General features: G+C 40.2%; 1 protein-coding gene across 25 annotated transcripts in view; it reads right to left on the bottom strand.

Annotated features, from left to right (window-relative positions):
• The window catches only part of LMO7 (LIM domain 7), a 480,465-nt gene that overhangs the window by 107,952 nt on the left and 350,742 nt on the right, over positions 1–21,771 (bottom strand). For 15 of the 25 annotated variants that reach the window (XM_085622022.1, XM_085622024.1, XM_085622028.1 and 12 more), the window contains 6 exons: positions 18,915–19,167; positions 17,433–17,732; positions 16,773–17,075; positions 14,563–14,757; positions 13,507–14,199; positions 11,866–11,895 (listed from right to left, as the gene is read on the bottom strand). In XM_085622022.1, the coding sequence (XP_085478148.1) occupies positions 11,866–11,895; positions 13,507–14,199; positions 14,563–14,757; positions 16,773–17,075; positions 17,433–17,732; positions 18,915–19,167 (1,774 nt within the window). The remainder of the gene's footprint in view (positions 1–11,865; positions 11,896–13,506; positions 14,200–14,562; positions 14,758–16,772; positions 17,076–17,432; positions 17,733–18,914; positions 19,168–21,771) is intronic. The other 10 variants (XM_085622040.1, XM_085622043.1, XM_085622041.1 and 7 more) reach the window with 4 other exon arrangements.

Raw genomic sequence — 21,771 nt, 5'->3', positions numbered from 1 at the left:
AACCAGGAATTTAAAAGAGTTATTGACCTTATCAAGAGCAAAATCAGATTGTCAGACTGAAGGCATGAAGAAGTGCAACAACTGCATTCATTGTAACAATGCACTAATCAGCAAAACCATCACACATTCATGAACAGGAGAACAAGTCAAACCTACACTAACAGCAGATTGCAATACTTCCAATGTAATCTACTGTATAAAATGTCCTTGCAGATTAATTTGAATTGGAAAAACGAAAAGTACGTTGAAGATAAGAATCACGATCATAAAAGTATGATTCGATACAAAACTACAAATCCAAATTTGGCTTTACATCAGATTGATTACAGACATACCACAGCACAACTGCGATTTCAAGCTATAGAGTTCCTTGAGAACATCCCACGTCGCAATTACTCAAAGCTACTCTCACAAAGAGAAACAATTTGGATCAAAAGATTGGACAACATGACTCTCCAAGGGATTAAATGACAAATTGAAAGAGGACTAAAACAAGTTTAGCCTTTTCTCTTCAACAAAGATGACATGTCGTATCAGATAGTGACCAGTGAGCTGCGTAACAAAGAAACATTACATAATATACATTTTATCTGGTGAAATAGCTTGAGCAAATAGGTATAGAGAAATCTGTTGACTTCTTGAGGAAAACAAAACACACGTAAGGGATAGAGTTCACAGAGTATTCAGTAAAACAGAGCTCCAATAGGTTTCTGCAAGTGTTTCACTTTCCAGTCTCACTGACAAAACATGTAAAATACCAGTTTACTATTATTTACCATATATACACATAGAACACCCCACACATCACAAAAGTGTTTTACTTAGGTGTTCTGATGAAGGTGGGGAATTGTTGTTTATGGTGTGTTTGGAAATTAGTATAATTTGGAATTATTGTAATTCAGATGATGTGCAGATTACTTTCTCATCTTTATATATATGGACTTTCAAGTTGGACAGTCAGCGAAATACAGGAGTTTTAAGACATTTCAATATGGTGTTGTACTAAAACAGAGTAAGGATGGGTTGCCCTGTTTCTTTGACTAACACATAAGACGCGCTGTGATCACGGTTCAACCATATAAATCACACGTTGGAGAAAGGGTTGTATAGAGACGGCTCGAGAGCAATGAATTATCACATTCATATGTTAATCAGAAAAAGATATGTTGGAGGCAACAGAGGTAAAAAGACGGTTGATAGATTAGTTCAAAGATTGGTTAGTTCATAAGCGTTTATTCATTGATATTACAGGCAAAAAAGCGATCTATTAAATTTGGCCGCCTGTGGAGGCTATCGGGAGACAAAAAAGATTGTCACACTATTTACTCTTCTCATAAAGGAAGGCAGGATCATACGTGGGGCACACTGTTATGATCAGGTCATCATTTGATTTAAGGTCACAATAACTTAACATTTTATTTACACAGTGAAACCGATTTCTAGATAGTGCACAAGTTAGTTATTGTCTTCATTGTTAGAGATGTTGTAAGTACTATGTATGGAATGAATTCACTAAGCATGTATTGAACAGCAGTAAAGTCTCACTATGGGTAGGGCATGGAGAGGTGGAATGGTTCACACCTGCGGTTTCAGATTTTATGTTTAGTTAGAACAATAAAAGTAAAGGCTTCATATAAAAGAGAACGCACATTAGGATTGGTATTCTTTCAGATTAACACTTCACAGAATGAACGGTTCTGCATACACGTTGAGAGTTTTGTTTTTGTAAGTACACAACAGATTTTACAAAGAGCTCAAAAGCAATTACAAGGCGGTTAGCACCAATAAAAGACATGTTTTAATCATCATTTAACATCCTCTATGTATCACTGTTTATTTACAGAGGCCCCTGAAGGGATATGGTCCCGAAATGCATTGGGCACAGACACAAATAATTTTTGTTAAAGCAAATTGATTATCAATATTGATTTTATGTACAATTTGTCATTTTTTAAGAGAATTGGACATTCTTGTCCATAAGAGGAGTGGCTTATGTATTAGTGTATAAACAAAACATGAATACTGTGATGTTAACAGATTAAAACCGAACATTGAAAAAACTTGATTTGTATTTTATGATAAATTCACGAGCAGTGTGCACTGTATCCAGGTGACTAGCAGCACTTGGTAAAGTTAGAGATTTCATGTGTGTGTGTGTGTGTACACAACAGCAGTGTGGCACGCATTAGAGGAGTAGTTTTGGTTCTAAGAAGAAAAAGACAACATTGAGGATATACAAAATAATTGGTGTCCACAAATATACTTTCATTCAGCATAGTGATTACTTTTACCACATAATACGATAACTTTTGGGAGCAAAGCTAAAGTCCTGCTTAACTTAAGATGGCGCCTACACTAAGTTAGTGCCCTTCTGTTTCTGGTGCTTTGCAAGAGTTTCTCATTTTTAGAGTTTCTCATTGCCCAAATGGGTGTAATTTCTGATATTTATATGTTCCCCTGGTGTTCAATGCTCTATTTTGCTCACGAGGAAGTGTCACTATAAGTCGTTGAATGTCACTCATAAGTACACTGAAATTGTGAAAATGTCACAAATACGCAATCTGAAACCTTGGTAGCAATGCGCATGTGGTATTAGGGTTGCAACTGCATGCACATGTTTTCCATTCACCCAAGCCAGTAGGCCTCCAAGCCCAAATCTCAGTGGTAGGGTTTATCTTTTGCGTTTAAAAATGTGCGAGTACTCGAATTGAGGAGTCATATGAAACTACCTTCCTAATTTCTGCCTCACCTCAGTTTCTAGTTCAAGATTTCAGTAGCACATGCTACTGAAACTCATTTGGAATGGGACCGAAATGATAGTAGTTTGTGGTAATCAGATCACTGCCCATTTCTATGTGTTTTGAGAAGTGCACTCATCTCACAAACATCACAGAATTACTGGTGCTGCATATCAGCATGAAAGACCCTCGGCAATCATTGCATAAAAATGCAGCGCGTGTGAAACACCAGGTGCATTATTCACGCCCACTATACCTCAGACGCAAGTGCATGTTTTGGAATGCGACTCTAAATACTATGGTAATGCCACGCTTCAAAACGGTTTATCGTTATTAAAGCATTCCAGTATTAGCACTTAACCCTAAATAAGCACAACAGCACAGAGATGCAACAACAACTGTGTCTCAGAGTAGAAAAGAGCACTGAGAACTAAAAGCAGAAGGTGCAGATGTTGGGGGTCCCTTGCCTGCTTGACTAGCTAAACAAAGTTCTTAGGAGGTGACCTTTAATATCAGAATAGTTTGCTGTACTACCTCTTGATTAAAGCGCCTGACCAACGACTTCTTAGCTAATGTAAACACACCTGTGTCTTTGGCATCATTCTTTATCCATGTCTGGTCCAGGTAACTAATGCTTTCAAATATTTTTTTCCTTAGATATATCTGTTTAGTGCAATCGCCAATTTGTAAAGGATGAATTCTATTGTTAATGTACACAGACAAATATGATGCAAAAAATTGTTAATGCATTAAAGTGCAAACTGAATTTAGTGTAACAGGGGATGAATTAAGATATACCTAAAAGGTTTAGGCGTTTTCATCAAAAATGTGATGCAACTTTCATAATATTTATCTGCTCATTTTAAGCAATGCCCTTTTGGTGGAATAACGTCAACCCAGAGCACGACCAAAGGTAAGTAACAAAGTGCACTTTCATATAACACATTGCGAGTGGAGAGTCCTATAAATACGCTGCCCCCACTAGGAATCCTTACATAGCGGCCTCCACTGTCTTACGGTGCAGTCAAGTTCTATGTTAAATGGTGGTGGCAGTTAACCTAGTGAGAAGAGTGACACCATCTGATGAGAAACCTCCTAGATATGTGTTAGCTCTGCTTGAGTCTTGGGTATCAAAGAACTCTTCCAAAATTAAAACGGATGTTTTTATTAGCCGATGCTTCAAAAAAAAAGTCAGAAAATATCCACATTAATCACTGCCAAGTCAGCTGAAACTGATGATTCAAGCCATCTTTTGATCATGTGGTGGGAGAACAGTGGAATATTTTGTAAAACGTATGTAACCTACCACATCTGGGGCCGTATTAAACATAGCGCCTGGGGGCGCAACAGACAGTGCCTTCTTTGGAATATGGCTCACTGTCCCGGTTTGCGCCTGGCACACCTTTTGAAAGATGCGCCGTATAAGTAATACGGCACCTGTTTCTTAGAATAACCAAAGTTTCTATACTTTTAAGTAGCAAAAAGCATCCTCAAAATAAATATAAACTATCTACATGAAAATGGCTAAAACCTATGATTGACAACCTGAGCTACCTTTAAGCTAGGGAACTAAACATTAAGCTCTTGTCTGGCCCCTAGAGTGAAGCACTACTTCATAATGGGTTACAAACACTTTATAATTAGACCTCAGAAAAAACTGTTTGCTGAGAAGGGATTACTGTGTAGTGAGAATGAAAAGTTTGACTCGACTGCTGGAGCAAATTACCGTTTGCCACAATTTTAGGTTCAGTGGTGAACACATGATATAAACGGGGACAGTGCGCACAATTATTTGGCTGTGTTGGATGATATTATTGGGATAGGTGCTACCACCATAATTTCTCACATGCTGTGAGACATTACCCATTGGGCAGTGATCTACCCTCACAATGCACTCATGCCCTTGACTCTGACCCAGAACATTGGGACAGACAATTAACAGCCGTTAATAATCTGATCAATAGCGATACTTTATTAAAACACTGGAACATTGAGCACTCCATTGAATACAATAGTACTGGCTGCTAGAAACATTCTGCTCCAATTTTATTATTTGTCTTTCTGTTTCTCCCTTTTTTAATTTAGAACATTCCACGTTTAGTGGGTGGAATATTTTAATATCATTACAGTTCTTTTGGCATGGACTACACCAGTTGTTAAACTCAGGTTTAGGGGCCTTAAACAACAGATCCAGAACTTCACAGCGAGCTCTAAACTCATTTTAGGTCTCAATTTGTTTTTATTTAACTGTAAGCAAACGTTTCTTGTGGAGTATACCAAAACTTAAAGTGGGTTTAAATCTGCTCATTACTCATCATTGGGTGACTTTGTCATTGCCCTTCATTGGCGTTCCTTCCTTCTCTTGTGTATGTGCATCCCTGGATCCCTCTGACCATCCTTTTGATTGAATGACAAGTATCCTTAAACGGCTCACATTCACTTTATTCTTTGTCTTTCAGCACTCTATGACAGTGAATATCTTTTCTGTTGCTTTTCCTCATGAACTGCTTCCCAACTCCCTCCAAATACCCTTACTCCCTCTTGCTCTCAATTTTTTTCCCTAACTCTCCCAGCTTATCTGTAAAAGCACAGCAGCAAGTTTATTTTTGCAAGTGTACGACTAAGGAGCAGATTTTAAGTGTTGTTTTTTTCTTTTATGTTTTGCATTCCACATATTGTAGGCATGGGCACAGAAATACTTTTTTGATGCTAGGGGAGAGGCTGGTGCTGTTCTAATTCAGATGCCATTTGAGGAACAAGATGTACTTCGTATGAACGAAAAAGAGCTGTCTCTTCTCCTAGAGGCCCATTAATTTGTTGCCTGGGCTACTGCAAAGGACCTTAAGGCTAGAGCATGTTTCGGTTCTAAGTACTATGGAAAGTAAATTAGGCCTTGGAAATTGTTTTGCTTTAAATTCTAGCATATTCCCCCTTTTTTTTAATTATGTTTCCTGCGTGAAGAAGGCTATTTATCAAGATTGAAAACTTTCAGTCCGTATTTTGCAATGTTTTTTTCGTTTATTTTTGTTAAACAATGCTTTACGAACAAGCATTAGCAAAGCCAATAGCTTGGCACTCTTATCATGAAGGGGAGACCTATTGGCTTTGTCAATACTCGTTTTCCACATGATTACAGATTTGAACAGCTACTAACTGCCCATTCACCTCTTCATGTGTCCTTGTTTTCAGTTCAAATTCACATTCGTGGTGAGTGAAACTAACAATTGTTAATTTATTCAGCCACAGGCTTCAACTACTATCAGAGTCAAGGGCAAAACACCAACGTATTTAAAGTAGAAACAGGCTTCAATGCAAAATTAATTCCACCTGTCTTAGGAGAACAGATGAGACCCATGTAAGAGTACCACGGAGTTGGATAACAATAAACACCTGGTATTCAGCACCAAGATACCCTTGGGTGAACATGTACTTTACAAATTCACATTATGTTACAATAAAAACATTTTGTGTGTATTTGACCATTCAATTTGTCCTACACTGTCATGAAAAATTGTTTTACTATATTTAATGCTTTACAGAGGTGGCAAACATAATCTAATGGATATCATGCTGGACCACGATTGGCAGCTTAACATGTAGAGAATACAATAAAAAAAATATTCTTAAATTGTGCACCAAATGGTAAAAACACCTGCACTTAAGATCCTCTGGACATTTACTTCTTATACTGGCCATAAGATGAAAAACAAAATCAAGATAATCCACGCAGATATTTGCTTTACAGAAAGATATTTCAAACCCTATTGGGTAAATATTCACGCGTCCGGGGGGGTATTTTTGAATATTGATAGCTCTGCTTCTAGAAGCTGGGCACTTTTTCAGGAAGAAGGCCCGGATCAGATATGTAGACATAAGCACACATGCTTCAAGTTACTCTACAGGCCCTATGCTGGACAGTTTTCAGATTTCTCCTGCTAATTTGTTCCACATACAGCACATTTGTACTTAGAAACGTTCTTCACAGAAAGGGGCAAGTTTAAATTTGATAGCTTCTTGTAGGTCTTTGTTTTTGGATCTTATCTTTCATGAACTGAAGGCTTAATTTTTTCTTGAAATAATTTGGGTGACTTCCAAAAAAATGATCTAGTGTGAAAGGTAGGAGATTTAAAAAGCAGTTAAGATTGTGGAAGTAAATGAGACCTGTTTTAATTCAGAGACAAATATGTTCAGATTCCTGATAAAACTCACACCCATTTCACAGGCAATTGGTTCATTAGCTTGGACACAAATCTCTTTGTTAGCCACCCGCTAGATCAAGCGTCTATCCTCACACAGAAAGATAACACATAAGCTAGAGTTGTTACATGCTCCATATATGGGCAATCCTGCTTACGGCAAGACTATTTCTTGTTTAAATGTGTGGCATACACCCTGTGCCTTATATTTTTCAATTCTTTTAACGCATATTTCTTTGTGCAATTTCTTGGATTAAGCAATAGGTTTCCTCTTCTCTCCATTTGCTGTCTGCCGGCAAAGTTTTCCCAATGTCCCTCGATCTTCTCAAACCGTTGCAGACTGTGTGCATGCAAAGTTATCCATTATCGTACAACAATTAATCCTTCTGCACCAGTGCTAAAATTTACCACTCTCAGGGAAAGTTTAGATCTGTTGCAAAACACCAAATTATTAGTTTTGCCTAATGATTTAGAATGGCTTACATAGCTTCCAACTCTCCTCCACATCACCCAAGATTTTCAGTATCCTAGGAATACCCAGACGGTTATCGACAGATGTGTCTTTGAGCCACGTTGGATCTGAAGCATTGAGCCATCTTCCTAAAACTCATTTTAAATAACCCACTATATGTATAATAGTTTAAAGTGGTAAGGCGTTCTACATGTTCATCTAGCATATATTGTTAGCAATGTTTAAGCAGTTGCTACTGAGTATGAGGGGATGCTCCACATCAGTCTCTTAGGGGTCACAAAAAATATCTAACAGATAGAGCACTATATTTTATATTGCGTCAAGATAAGGGGCTTTGACCCTTGCCTTTACAGAGGTCTTGAGCTTTACGGATGCAAAATCTTGATCACTGAATCAGCTACTATTTCCCAGCCCTCCTTCCCCACTCCTAAATTTAAAGGTGTGCTTGCTTTCGCTAGTAAGAAAACTATAAATTTGATTTTATTACCGTAATGTGTGTGTTGCAGCTGGTCCAAAGGATTTCATCTGCAGCCAGGATGCACAATTAATACTGCTCTTTAAAATTAGGTATATAAAAACCCTGTTGACACACAGCAGCCACCCCTAAGATCATTTTGTTGAATATTCAATAGTAGCAATAAGTTGAGGAGCCACAATCTGGCTAGAATTGTCATTTCCCTTGGGATGATCAATGGCCCCTCAATTGACCAGCTGTGAACAGCAGAGGCCTATTTTCCATCTTGGGTATTATTAACTGTGCTTCAAGTGAAGAAAGGTGCCCAAACGAGATTTCTCCAAAGGATGGTCCAGGTGGAGACATTCCTGCAGTGTTCAGATCCGAAAGAGTGCTCAGTCGTAGTCGCAGGTCTTCCAAGGTATTTATTCTGGTTTCCCAAATTCTTATTGAATTACAATAAAGAATCACAGCCCTACACTAGCCCAGACATCACCCAGCAATTAGTGTGTGCTATATTCCAAAATCTGATATCCTGCTATTTAGTCTGCAGAATTTTTACCACCCCATGTTCTTGTTTACCCTGTCAGTACTACACCATGGCTTTGATCACGCAAACTTCCTGGCACTCGTGCTCCACAAAGGATACCTCTACATGTCTCCCTCTCTACCACCTGCAATTCTAATATTCTAATCGTAGTGTCTGGCGTTTGCCTCCTGGTCTCTGGTTGGCTGCAGGCTATCAAGCGTGAGCACCTGTAATATTTCTCTCTACAAGACTCAGCCCCCCTCCTCGAGGAGGGACATTTACAGTGTCTACGGTGGTATTGAGGATACTCTTGTTCCTCAAAGCCATCTCCGAAGACCGCACACACTTTTGTACAGTACATTTAAATTCTGGCACTTTGTGGAGGTAGTACAAACACCTGCAAAGGGTAAGTACCTGAAACAATGTTTCCTTGCCTATCACTGATACCGACAGCAGTCCCAGTTCTTAGACTTCTTAGCAAAGCACTCCAGAAAGGGGTCGCATTAAGGCTCAGGATGCTCTAATTTTCTACTACAGGGTGCACACAGACCCAGATATTTACAGCAAGTCTCTTTGGGCCAGCAGTGTGCTACCTTCCATGGTCAGACAGAATGTAACGAGGGTACAACTGCAACCCTTCACATGCTGATTTAAATATGCACATTAACCTATCCTATGATCTTTTACTTATCCTTTCAGGCAAAAGATTTCCAAATGTAAACTGATCCAAACATTCAAGTTTGCGGTCACCTTCTAAAAAAAAAAATTTACTATCATAGCGACTTACATGATTAGTGAAAATAGTAGCAGGATCTCTTTTCTACCACAGGTCAATCTGTCATTAACAACCTGAGAAAGAAATACCCTTGCATCCAAGTGCCGACTTAAATATATAATTTAGTGTTGTATTCATGTACAATGACATGCAGACCAGCTTAGCAGATCTGATAGCGAAGGAGCACAAGGACAGTATTAAGTAAGGTAGTGGATAAAGGTAATCCGAGTGGCACGCATTAAGTGAGAGTGGTAGTCTTGGGAGCTCCGAATTACCTTCTGAGATTTATCTTTAAAAAACCAGAAACGAAACATGAAGTCTTGAACCCTCTATAATAGATCTGAATTGACATAAATGCTTTGGTATCGGAGCATATCGCAAGCAACAGAGAGGGATAGTAAAATGAATGTGTCAGCTTCTCTGAGAAGGTCATTTCATGTTCCAATTGGAAACTATCGCAACCTCATTGGAAAATACAGTATGGTATTATCTAATGAGCGTGTGGTAATGCAACCACTGTTTATTCAGTACATTTCAACATTACGGGGAAGTTTTTTATTGGTAGACAACTTGCCAGTATTTCAGGATTAAAAAAGTTATTTTAAGTGTCGTACTATGTCCTGATATAGGCTTACTTGTATTATTTCTGATAACAGGATTGGTGAGGAAGAGTGAGTTATAAGCAAATATAGTCAATGCAGTCACGGGATTCACTGAAGATCATGTACTCTTGCAAACTAAAGTGTCTGGAGTACCAATCAATAGTTCAATATGCCCAGCGTTTAGCTTCATTGAGCTCTGAAACTTACAAATGGCAATGCATTCTGGCAGGGTCACTGCTTGGTTATCACAGAGATCCCCATCCTTTTTACAGCAATTTAGACAAAATTATGGTTTTAAAAGTTAGACAGAGGTAAAGCAAATGGGAAGATTATATAATTTGCTATTGATAAATGAAGGGAATCTTTCAGGATATGGTAAAACGGTCTTCATTCTGGTCTTCAATGGCATTTCAGAGTGTCAGGCAAATAAGTTTGGTGCCTGAAGGACAGCTCTCCATACACAATTTAAATTTAAAAAAGATATATGTTTTTCTTCCCTTTTGCTGTCAAGTGACACTACCACGTTGTTGCCCTCCCCACCACCCATGCAACTTTCTTATCTCGCCTTATAGAAATGTCATCAATAATATGAGAAAGATCTTTTGTGTCTGGGATACTCTAAAGGTACTTCAATAATTAGGCTTCTTGCCAAATGGTTTAGTCTTTATCCAAATTAGGTTAACAAAATATATTTTGAAACAAAAGATTTTCTTTACTGACGTAGAATAGCTCAACAATACCAGAGCAGATGAATGGATTCTAGATTCTGAAAAAACAGCAGCTATCCCACGAGGAGTGGTCTGCAGGATAAAAGAGCAATGCACTTTCAGCACGGTCTTGAGATCCATGTGTTATTGGAGCCCGCTTTGTGTGGCTTTAGGTTAACAACTAAAAAACATTTTTGGGTTTTAGCAATATTTGGTTTTTGAAGTAAAACCAAATGGTGCACTGACTCCCTGAGGATGACCAGACATTTCAAGTAGAAAGAGAAGGCATTGGCTACGAGCCTTCCAGCCCCATGATACTTTGGGAGATTATCACCTGCGGGGCAAGCATATCTGCATAACTTGATACTAATCAGAAAGTAAAGAAAGTTATTTAGATTGGAAAAATTGGATTTCACACGTGCCTCTAAGTAGTATAAGAAAAACAAAAATCGGTCAATGACTAGGCAAACCAGTAAACTAGCTGACCAATCCAGTGCCCACCATACCAGCTGTGGGCAGTGTCTGACATTTGTGAATGCTTGGGCCTGTGGCCTTCGTGGCAAGAGCAAGGAGGACAGCCCACATAGACAAAGGCAAACACCAGTAGAAATGCAGCCGCTTTTCTATGCCAACAAGGTCACCCCATTGCCCGCTTTTTCTTTCGGAAGGGACCGGTGTACCCCTGCTCAGAGCCTTTGCTACAGCTTTTGTTGATGCTCCAGACCTTGTATTTTGATTAATTTGGCTTCTGCACTTTGGACTAGTATTTCTTTCGTCTGAGCCCCACCCCAGTCCGTTAAATCTACATGCAATAAAAGACTGCAGAGGGGTCAAATGCAGAACTGATATGGCTGTGGCAACGGTGCATATTCCTATTCAAATATATTTTAGGTGAGGCGGTGTTTGCGTAATGTGCCCCTTTAGTTGCAAAAAGGTCTTCTACGGTTCAATAGACCCTTTAGCCTTTTCCGTCAAGACCGCACTTTCTCTTTAATCTTGCGTCCCATTTGGCTGTGCAAGGTTTGTTGAAGTGAACAGAATATCGAGTCGCCCAAGTCCTAGACAGGCTTCTGAAAAAGTGTTTTATACAGCAGGGCACGCACGTGGTATATTCTTATAATTTTAGCAAAAAACAAAAGTGGGCTGACTGATTTAAAAGTGCACTTTGTTGTAAATGGTATACCTCGGAGTCTCTGAAACAGTTCTAAGGAACAGCAATCATGTGACAGCTAGGCGCCCCAACTGGCCAACACAAGCACTGAAGCAGCATGCACAACTGCCAAGCTGCTGGCATCTACTGTAGCTGCTTCTGGTTCATGCACATATCAGAGGCTGCAGCACTCAGCAGAGCAGGGCACGTGCAAAGCTCATTCCTCTGCATGGTCCACTTACCCTTCACCATCAGAAAGCTTTTGTATCAGTCTGGGGAAACCGGAGAGAATCAAAAAGAATATTTTCACAGTCTGTTCTTTCATAAATGGATGGCTTGACAAAAAGGCGCCGTGGACAATCACTTGAAAGTGCATGCACCGCAGCAAAACAATCATGCAACGCTTCCACCATAAATTCAGGCTAAAATATGTTGTGCACCCAGAAAAATGCATGGAAAACTAACACACGTGTGAGTCACTTTGCATGCCCTGGCTAGCTCTACAAAGAACCTGTACAAGAGTAGCTGGGCGTAACTACATAAGAATAGGCCCGTTAACATTAAAATATCAATTTATGCCACTTATAATGTGTGAGCATGAAATGCTCTATTTTAAAATGTCGGATATTCTCAAGTTTAAACAAGCACTGGCAAAGCCAAATAGGTCTGGTTTTAATGTAGTAACGCATGTAAACAGATGCAGTTTGAATGCGGTGCATGCATAAGCACGGTTTACCACATTAAAGCCAGCCCTTTTGATTTTGTCAGTGTCATGAGGAACGGTAGCAGAAAAGGATTGCTTTTCTTTGTATAGACTGGGTATACGACAGAAGTTATTGAATGTGGCCAACACCGTGACAACTGATTGCACTTTTCAGATGTAATAATCCCTCGTGCTGGAAGATGGCGTGAGACACCAAATATAGCCAGTAATATGAGGTGAGAGAAAAATACTTCTCTGGGTGGAGCACAGTATGTACAAGTTAGAGATGTTAACAATAGAAAAAGCAAACAGCCGCCCCGCCAAGTCAGACCTAAAAATAAGTAGGGCTGCTGAAAAAAACTAATAATGGGCGAGTCTGATATTTAAACATGCTTACAATGGGATTAATCTTTCGAAACAGACCTCACAAGTAAGACTATTTCCATGTTTATTTTCACATAAAAGGAATGCCGTTCATAACAAGGAGATAGATTACTGTTGATAATGGTTGGTACCAAAAATACCATACATTAGAAGTTATACTTTAAAAAATGCACATTTCAGGCATGCAAATTAATAGTCATAAAACCATAACTTTTCAACAATCGACGAAAAATACAAATAAAGCAAATGCAACTTTAAACAAAAGATGGGGAAAGGTAACTAGGCAATACAGTATTCAAGAACAAACAAAAGTCCTACAGAATTAGAATGAACAACGAAACGTAGTTCATGAGTAAATTACTAACATAGTATCGTTTCAGCTAAAGGACACAGCAAATGTTTCATGGGATTAATACAAAATAGAAAATCCCCTTAAAGTTCAAAGCGCATGCCTAATGGTAAGGAGATTTTAATAGCAATATAAAACGAAGCACTGAAAAGTGTAACAAAGCATTGTGCACAACTAAAAGAATACATTTGTACATAAGCCTTTAATACAAAATGTTAGCAGCAGAACAAATAAAAAAAATAACAGTAAAAATGTAAATTAAAAGCTTGATTTCCTGATCAACAGTACTGCATTGCACGTTCAGATGAATTGACTAAACTCCAAAATAAAAAACTTCAGAGGGGGACTGGAGGTGCATGCATGAGTGTTTGCTCAACAATTCAGCCCAACACACAGTAGTTAAAATGCTTTGCCACAAACACAACCTTTGCACACGCGTGGTCTGACCTCTCCACCATCTGACGCTTCCTATGTCTTATCCTGCTGGCATCTCTGATGGATTCCCATTTTCTTAAGTCCTCCTCACTGCAGGGGCCTGGATTGAAACATTTTGCCTGAGCAGAGCCCACATTTTGCCAAGAGCCAATTTTTCGAGAAAGCATATCGTCTTTCTTTCGTTTTTGTGATGACACGACAACTCGACTGCCTGTAGACCGCTCCCTTGATTCTGGCACCTTCTTAGGTAAGCAAAGGAACTTTGCCTGTATGGCCTCTGGGAGAGTACTTGGCTCCGGGAAAGGTACAGGCTGGTACGTGTCTGGAGCTCCTGATAAAGGAACTTCTTTCTGGTTTGGAACTCGGCGAACAATCATGTCATCCTTCTCCAAATCTGGCACCTCTGTCTCACCAGACTGTAGGACTATTTCCTTCTCCACTAAACACACGTCTCGAGGGCCAGTCTGGAAATGCTCCATAGCACAAGGGTGAAGTTGGAAAGCCCCAGTTTTGCGTATAAATAAGTCATCATTTTCAAGGTCAGGATCAACGTTGGTGCTCTCACGACCGCCCTGGTTGCATCCCGGACCAGTCTGTCTGTAGGTCAGGATTCGAGGGCCAGAAGTAGGATCTGGCTTACACTTCCCTTCCAGGGATAACAGGTCTGAAGAACATTTTTGGAAGGCCTGAAGTATCGAAAACTGGCTGATGTATACCAAAAAGGAATGGAAGGAAGGAAGGTAAAATGCAATTACACTTCAGAAAAGGCTGTGAAACCATCAATACTCATTTGGTTTCAGTATGCATACAAACATTAACACATGTTTAATCGAGGTCAGCTCATGCTTTCCAATCATTAGTAAGAAGTACACTAAGATAAAAGGCAAAGCTAACAGTATGCATGTGTTGCTGCAGTTTACTTATGACAATGGGTACTCCTATTTAGGTCACAGTCCCACAATCACACTGGCAGGCTTTGGCTCATTCTCTGGATAACTACACAAGTCCTTTCGATGCAAGTCACCACAATACAGTTGAGACACAGCTCAGTCATGCAGCAATATCAACCTTGGCTGCTCTGAGGTATCGGCAACTCCCCGGTCCACATTTTTTGCTGGTGAGGTCATAGCTAGTTGTGCAATCTGTTTCTCTTGAAATGCTACATCAATGCCCAGACCGGGCTGCACACTGGGTTTGCCGTCAATCGTTGGTCGGCTTTTCACACACCTAAAATCTTCTTCTTCCGACTCGGACGAGCCCCTACTAAAGAAAGTTATCAGAGAAAGAGAACAGAATTGGAGAATAGGCGTGTTGCACAGAGCACTGTTCACCTTGATATAAAACTATATTATATGAAGTGAAATTATTTTTTTCATCTGAACCACTATGCACAAATGTTTCTGGATCTAGGATTAAATACTTTTGAAAATGCACTTTTTCTGTACATATTGTGATATAATAACAGATAGCAGCTCTGCATGCAGGATTGTCTGACGGGACAGCTGTGACTCCATGCCTCACATTTTCAGGTAGGATCAGGACACAGGCGTATCATTTCCATCAAAGTGACAAGTGCCCATCACTACTGACCAGCCCAGAAACCGCAGGAAAGGCATACAATTATAAAACTAACTCTTTGTTGGAAACCATGGGCTGCTTCCAACGGGCTCTGCTGTGCCCCCATGGGACTTCCTATTTTACTAAGAAAGCGACCTGGGACAGCGCTGTGAGTTTGAAAATTACAACGTCAAAACAAATTGTAAGAAAGAATATTTATAATCTTCTGACAAACTTCTTTTCACTTTTTTTTTTTATTGTGTGCAAAATGAAAAATGTTACTTTATAAAAAATGGTTAACAATCAAGCCCTTTTTGGCAGCTTTTAGGCGGAGAGAGCACTGTCTGGAAGGCTTCGTGGTCAGCCATTTTTGTATCTGCTCCAGAATGAAGGCGCTCTCAGGCAGGGAGTCGCTGCTAGCACCAGCAGTGGCGCGCCCCAGGTGCTCTAGCGTACTCAATATGCTTATGGATTTTGTGGGCTTCCCCACATCACCACTGGCTGTCTCGGTTGAATGATCCCTACGCCCAAGGACCACAAATTAATCTTGGAAATTTCTAATAATTCTCTGTTAAAAGTAACATCAATAGCCCTGTTAGAAATAAAAAGGCACCTAAAGTAAGGCAATAATGGGGCATTTTAAAATATTTGATTGTTGCCAATGGTGCATACGATTTATCAAACATTTCAGCACTGAACAACATTTCATATTAGTGGAACCGGTTCAACAAGGAACACGATATACTGGGTCTATCAGGAAATGTTGAGGGAAGCAGCGCCCTCTCAATCCTCAAATCATTAGGCCCAACTCAAGAAAGGGCTGATGGACCGAAACGCTCTTTCGAGGGTCCATTCAATAGGGCAATCAATTCAATGACTATGTTTTGCGGTGCAGATAGGAAACAACGGGTTGCTGTGTGCAGATATACAAATAAATGTCTGCACAGTGCCACATAATGCTTAAATGTACATATTTAAATTGGACAAGGCAAACACACAAAACCTGTTTGCAAAGAATTCTGGAAATCATGTCTTCCTTCTGCAGAATACATTGCGTTGTGTTTCCCCTGAGTCTTTGAATTCCCTTGAAACTCTCAGCATCACACGTGTTTCTAGAATAAGATTAAGCTACTCAGTCTGACAGGATCCTTAAAAATAAATTTGTAGGGCACTTTAGACATTGCACGTTTGATTTGTTGCTGCTACAACAAAAAACAACGGCAAGAAAAGGTCCAGATATGTTAAACTGCAGACAAATTATCTACTCTTCCTCTTCAATCAACACACACTGAGTAATATGTCATTATCTCAGCCATATAGAAGGACTGCAAGCACTGCTGTCAGACTGCATACACTCCAAGACTGTTCGAATGTCAGCTAGGACATGAAGCATATGGAAGAAGTGAACATGTCAGCCTTAAAGTGGTTTTCGAGACTGAGGTGACACCTGCTTATAGCAGTATTAGTTTCTTGATGAAGAACATTTACAGTTAACGGCCTAAAGAGAATGCAATAATGCTAAAATATCCATTATAGATCCAGGAGCATTTATGCTGGATCATAATAGATCCAGGAAAAATTACACTATTTTGGACAATACACATAGTGAGATACAACTAAGATTTATCAGGCTAGGAACCACAGCATTAAACCCACATACAGAACTGGAATTGGTCTAGTTAGAGGTAGGGCCGCCGTAATAATTGTTAGTGCAGACAAACCTGTTTCCCTGAAACTCTTTATACCATGGTCGTCTACTAGATCCGAGGTTGATCCTCTTCCAGTTGAGCTCCTCCTCTGGGGTCCAAAATTTTGGAAGAAATGAATCAAAAGAAATATTTAAGCTTGGAGCAGGCAGGTTCAATTTGCGGGCATACAAGTCATCCTTCTCAATATTTGGTACAGTTCTCACTCGCTCCTCGTCGTTCTCGTCCTCATCATCTGAAGTACAGTGGCCGGTGTCTGAAGGATCTTTCATAGATGCCCCAGATGCGACAGTTGTATCCAAATTCAAGCTGTGGTCACTGTTCAAAACACCCAACCAGTTTAGACACTTAACATCCCTTTGGTCAAACAAAGAAAGAGGCAGCATGCTTCTTCATCTGGCTCAGCAGGCATGTATGCTCTTTGAAGGAAGAGGCTAGTTAGGTCTATGCCTTTCAATTACCAATTACAGAAGACGCTCGGATGCTGTTATTGCTGACAGTCAATATATTAGTGATCAAGTTGGTTAGTCTATATAGTACAAATGAGGAAGCTTAGTGGCTTTGTTAGTAATTAAAACAAACATTACAAGGCACACACAATAATAAATACAAGAAGTTAAAGTTAATCAAATTTGGTAATGCAGCAGTTTTAGGTACGTGTTTTATAGCTCTGACCTCAAATGTCCTTTAAGTGCAGGAGCTACAGTGCTGGCTGGAGGGATCGCGTCTGACCCAGATTTGGGTGGGTCAGCTTCCACAATACGAAGAACTGGAGAAATTGGATTTGAAGGGCTTTTGTTCAAACGGAATCTGCGTTGTGCCAAATCGTCCACAACAAGATCAGGGAGTTTCCTGGGGTCCTCTGAATCAGAGTCACTCTCATCAGATTGGGCCAGTTGCTGCGAATTTAGGATTGAAAGATCGACTTCGAGCACGGCCTTTGGACAAGTAGTGGCCTGTTGGCTTTTGCTTCCACTGACCACCAACCAAGACATGGGGAACAAATGTGACAGGTTGAAAAACGAAGACAGCACAAGTTTGATATGCCTGATATGCTTTCCAAAGACCACAAAAGAAATCAGCCAAAAAAAGCTAGCACAAAATATTTTATAAGGTTCCAAAACACCAAACAAAGTGGAATGGAGCCTCAAATCCACATCAAAATGCACATTTATATTTAACACTTCTACAAAACCATCATCCAATCTATGTGGAATTTACATCCAGTTACTCAGTGCTTAAAAGAATAGTTTGAAAATAATGAAATAATTTCAGGAATGTTTATAATTGTTTTTGTTGGACGACACCCCTGTGTTCTGAAACTGAAGTATACTCTTCAAAATCCCATTAAAAAAAGCCTAGGGATATGGTCTTTACATAGTGCTGGATTAGACAAATAAAGCCAGTCAAATCAAAGATTCAATTTGAAAGGTCAAAGTCAGATTAATGGAGTATGATGCTGAGGCCTTGCGACATGATGGACATACGAAACCATTGCAAAAGTCCCAATTTCACTAAACTGTACACGGCCTAGCCGATAAATAGTAGAGACTAAGGCTGCTGTAATAGCCGATTACTACTTTCTTCTCATAGAGGCCACGTTTAGCATGAGGAATGGTAGGCACCAGAAATAATCAGAGGCCAGATGTGCCTCAGGTCAAAGTTGTTAGGTCAATATGCTCACAGCAATGCATATGTGGAGTACGATGTACTACAGCATTAACAGCATCTTCACCATCGTATTCCCACTAACATAACAACAAGCAACTTATTATTTCAAAATGAGTTTCAGATGCATTCTGGCCACAGCTGAGAAAAGCAACTGGTCAAAATAACTTTTAGCTCCCTCTAACTACACCCTGTCCCAAAGGAGAATTATCAAGCGACCACACTTGGGAGACATTACAGTGCAAACCATGTGTGCCCTAACACTGCTGCTTAGCTCCGCTACGAAAGCCTACACTATCTGATAGAATTAATATTATGAACAAGAATATACTTGGAGCATTCACCACTCTTACTCGACACCCCACACTATTACAGTAATACTGCCTGTACTACTCATTGCATTATATAATAAAAGACCGCACTGAAAATTTAAACTGCAAGAACAGGCACAAAAATACATCTTTTTTTTCCCCACCCTGGTCAACTCACCTTGTAAAGGTCCCATCTGAGTTGGTGTACACAGGACTTGCCCAGCTTCGTCTATTGTCCTCATTCCTATCCACCCTCTTCTTCCTCAGTGGTGCGGGCATATACACCGGTTGTCTACTTTTATTAGGGAGGAACTGATTGTATGTAGGGAGCGGCTTGGGTTCGATCGTCGCGCTCCTCCGGTAGGACACCTCATTTTTGCTTCCATCAAGCATTTTGTGGGACAATTCGGACTCGGTGTCGCTTTCACCACCTTAAAAAATAGACAAAATACAAGCAATATTGGTTATTGATTCCTCAGAGGTTAAACTAGTGAAAATTATATTATAATCTGTGGCTTGTGGTCTAAACACAGCCGTTTTAAACTTGAGAACGAAAGCTACCCAAGGCAATGTAGCACAAGTATTTTTAGAAATTTCTCACAAAGCTGCAATGAGATTCAAGCAACAGAACTTTGGTTACATGCTTGTGCGACATGCATCGAATTCTTTTACAATTTATGTGAATAGGAAAAGTGGAAAATATTCATCTGACGATATACAGCTAACTTGTAGCACTTGATCTACGAAACCCTGTATTCTGGGTTTTTTTCCCCCTACCTTTTAGGAAACCATAAAATATGTCCCCCACCCTATTACTCTCACGATTTACAAGAATGACAGGACAGGAGAGGGCATTTTGGATTGAAATCTAGCACCTGATTGACAAACATTTTATGCATGCAGATGGAATTTGTGTGAACATAATAACTCCTATGTAGGTAGAATAATCATTCACACACATTTCTGCCTTCAGGTAGTATTTACTGCTATGAACGACCTGAAAGTTGTGCACACTGTCCACGGGCCTGAGGATGAGTTTTTGGCACAACACCCACAAACCCATTAGCTAGCAAGCCTTCACAAAGGTTGCTAAGGCCTTTCTTATTTTGGATAGTAACACCTACGAATAAAAGGATTAAGCTATTTTGCAGAGAAGGAAAAAATAGACACAACCACATGTCGTTTGGGTTTAGTGGCAAGAGGCTTCTCCGTAAGAAAAATTGTGCTGCATACAGTGAGGGAGAAACAGTTTAAATATTTTGAACTCCTCTCCCGTCTATGAATGATCCACACAACAGATAACCTACTGGAGTGCCCATATTGGATCATGAGTTTGCCTGGAAAGTAACAGTTCGTATAGATTTCAATGCCATACTCCTTGGGGCCACTAGAAATCTTCAATATGCAGATTTAAGCATTTTCTCTGATTGGTACCACTAGCATCTAGAAATAAAAACTATAGTTTAAGACCTAAGCGCCTGCTTGTCAACCTAACTGCAAATAAATGGTTCGCTTGGTATTCAGTGAGAAATAATGCACCACGGGGTAACCAGAGTAAACTGGAACCGCCCAGTGCAAAAAATAATGATCTATGCAGGTATTAACTCAGGAAATCCTGAGTGGTCTGGAGAGGGTGTTGATGTATAAGAACGGATTGATGGAATCACTGATTAAGAGGAGGGTGGGAGTGTTAATGGCTATGAAGGGGTGTGGAGTCAGTGGCTATCGGGGGGATGACCAGTGGCTAACAAAATGGGGAGACCCAGTAGCTAAGAGAGTCACTGGTAAAGAAGAGGGTGGGAGTCACTGAAGAAGAGAAAAGGAAGCACTAACAAGACAGTGTGTCCATGGCTAAAAAGAATGGGTAGTCAGTGTCGGGAAAAAAAGAAGGGGTTCTAATTGGTCAAGGACATGATGGAGCCAGAGTGGCCACGGACATGGGAGCGTCCGAGGGGGCTCAAGGACACGGGGGCCAGAGAGGGATCCAGGACACAGGGGAGCCACAGGGGGCTCAGGGTCATGGGGGCAGAATGGGTCAAGGTAAAAACTTTTCCGAGGAGCACTCTGGATACACACACAACCCAAAAGCATAGCTAAGTGGCACCACCTTTTCTGGATGTAAATAATGATTAGCCATGTCTTGGACCATGAAATGTGGCCAAAATTAATCTAAACAATGTGGCAGACAAGTCATGAATCACAAGGTCACTCTTGCTGTAGAAACACGTGTGCAGGTCTTCTCTGTGTTACTGGGCCAACATCCAGCAGAGCTGTGACCGCACTGCAACACTAGGTGAATTGTGTAATGTGGCGTTTGGTCAGTAATAGTTTTAACCCTTGAAGATCCTCTGCTAAGCCTACTCACGTGCCCCATTTGCTACCACCAAGCTTCACGATTGCTGTGGCTCGTTCATTAACCAGACATCTTAAGTTACTAGTGGTGCGCCATGGGAAGTAATCAATTATAACATCACCATAACATCGTCTGACATTACATCATTAAATGTAAGTTATATAAAATAGGAAAATGGTAAATATTAGCGGAGTTAAAATATGGTAAGTGTAACCGAAACAAAAAATTTACATTGGGAAGACCATCGCTCACTGCCCACATCAAAGACGATTTAATGCCAATTGATCTAGTAGATGGGATGCAGTGTGAGGGGATATAGTAGCAAACCACCGGCCCTAATCTCCCAGGAATGTGCCTTAGTGACACTGGGGAAAATCCACCTCTGGCTTTGGTACTTGAAAGGAAGCTTTGAAAACCAGTATGGGCCTGGGTGCACAGTAACACCGCTAAGTCAAAATAAGAAAGGCACCTCTTAGCAACAAGCCCACACACTAGGCAAACCCAAACCACCTTCCAATACCCACAAAATCTTGATATTTAGGATGCGCAACAGCAACAAGCTATTTTTTCAGGGAATATATAAAAAGTATTAACATTGACAACATTGTGACCTACTACATGTTCTCTCGCTGTACCCCAGGCAGGGCATCAATGCTACGTTTTCACAGTACACATTATGCAC

This window comes from Triturus cristatus, chromosome 8 (genome assembly GCF_964204655.1).
Source record: "Triturus cristatus chromosome 8, aTriCri1.1, whole genome shotgun sequence".
Lineage (NCBI taxonomy): Eukaryota > Metazoa > Chordata > Amphibia > Caudata > Salamandridae > Triturus > Triturus cristatus.
Note: the sequence above shows the minus strand (reverse complement) of the source record. Positions and strands in the feature narration are given on the sequence as shown.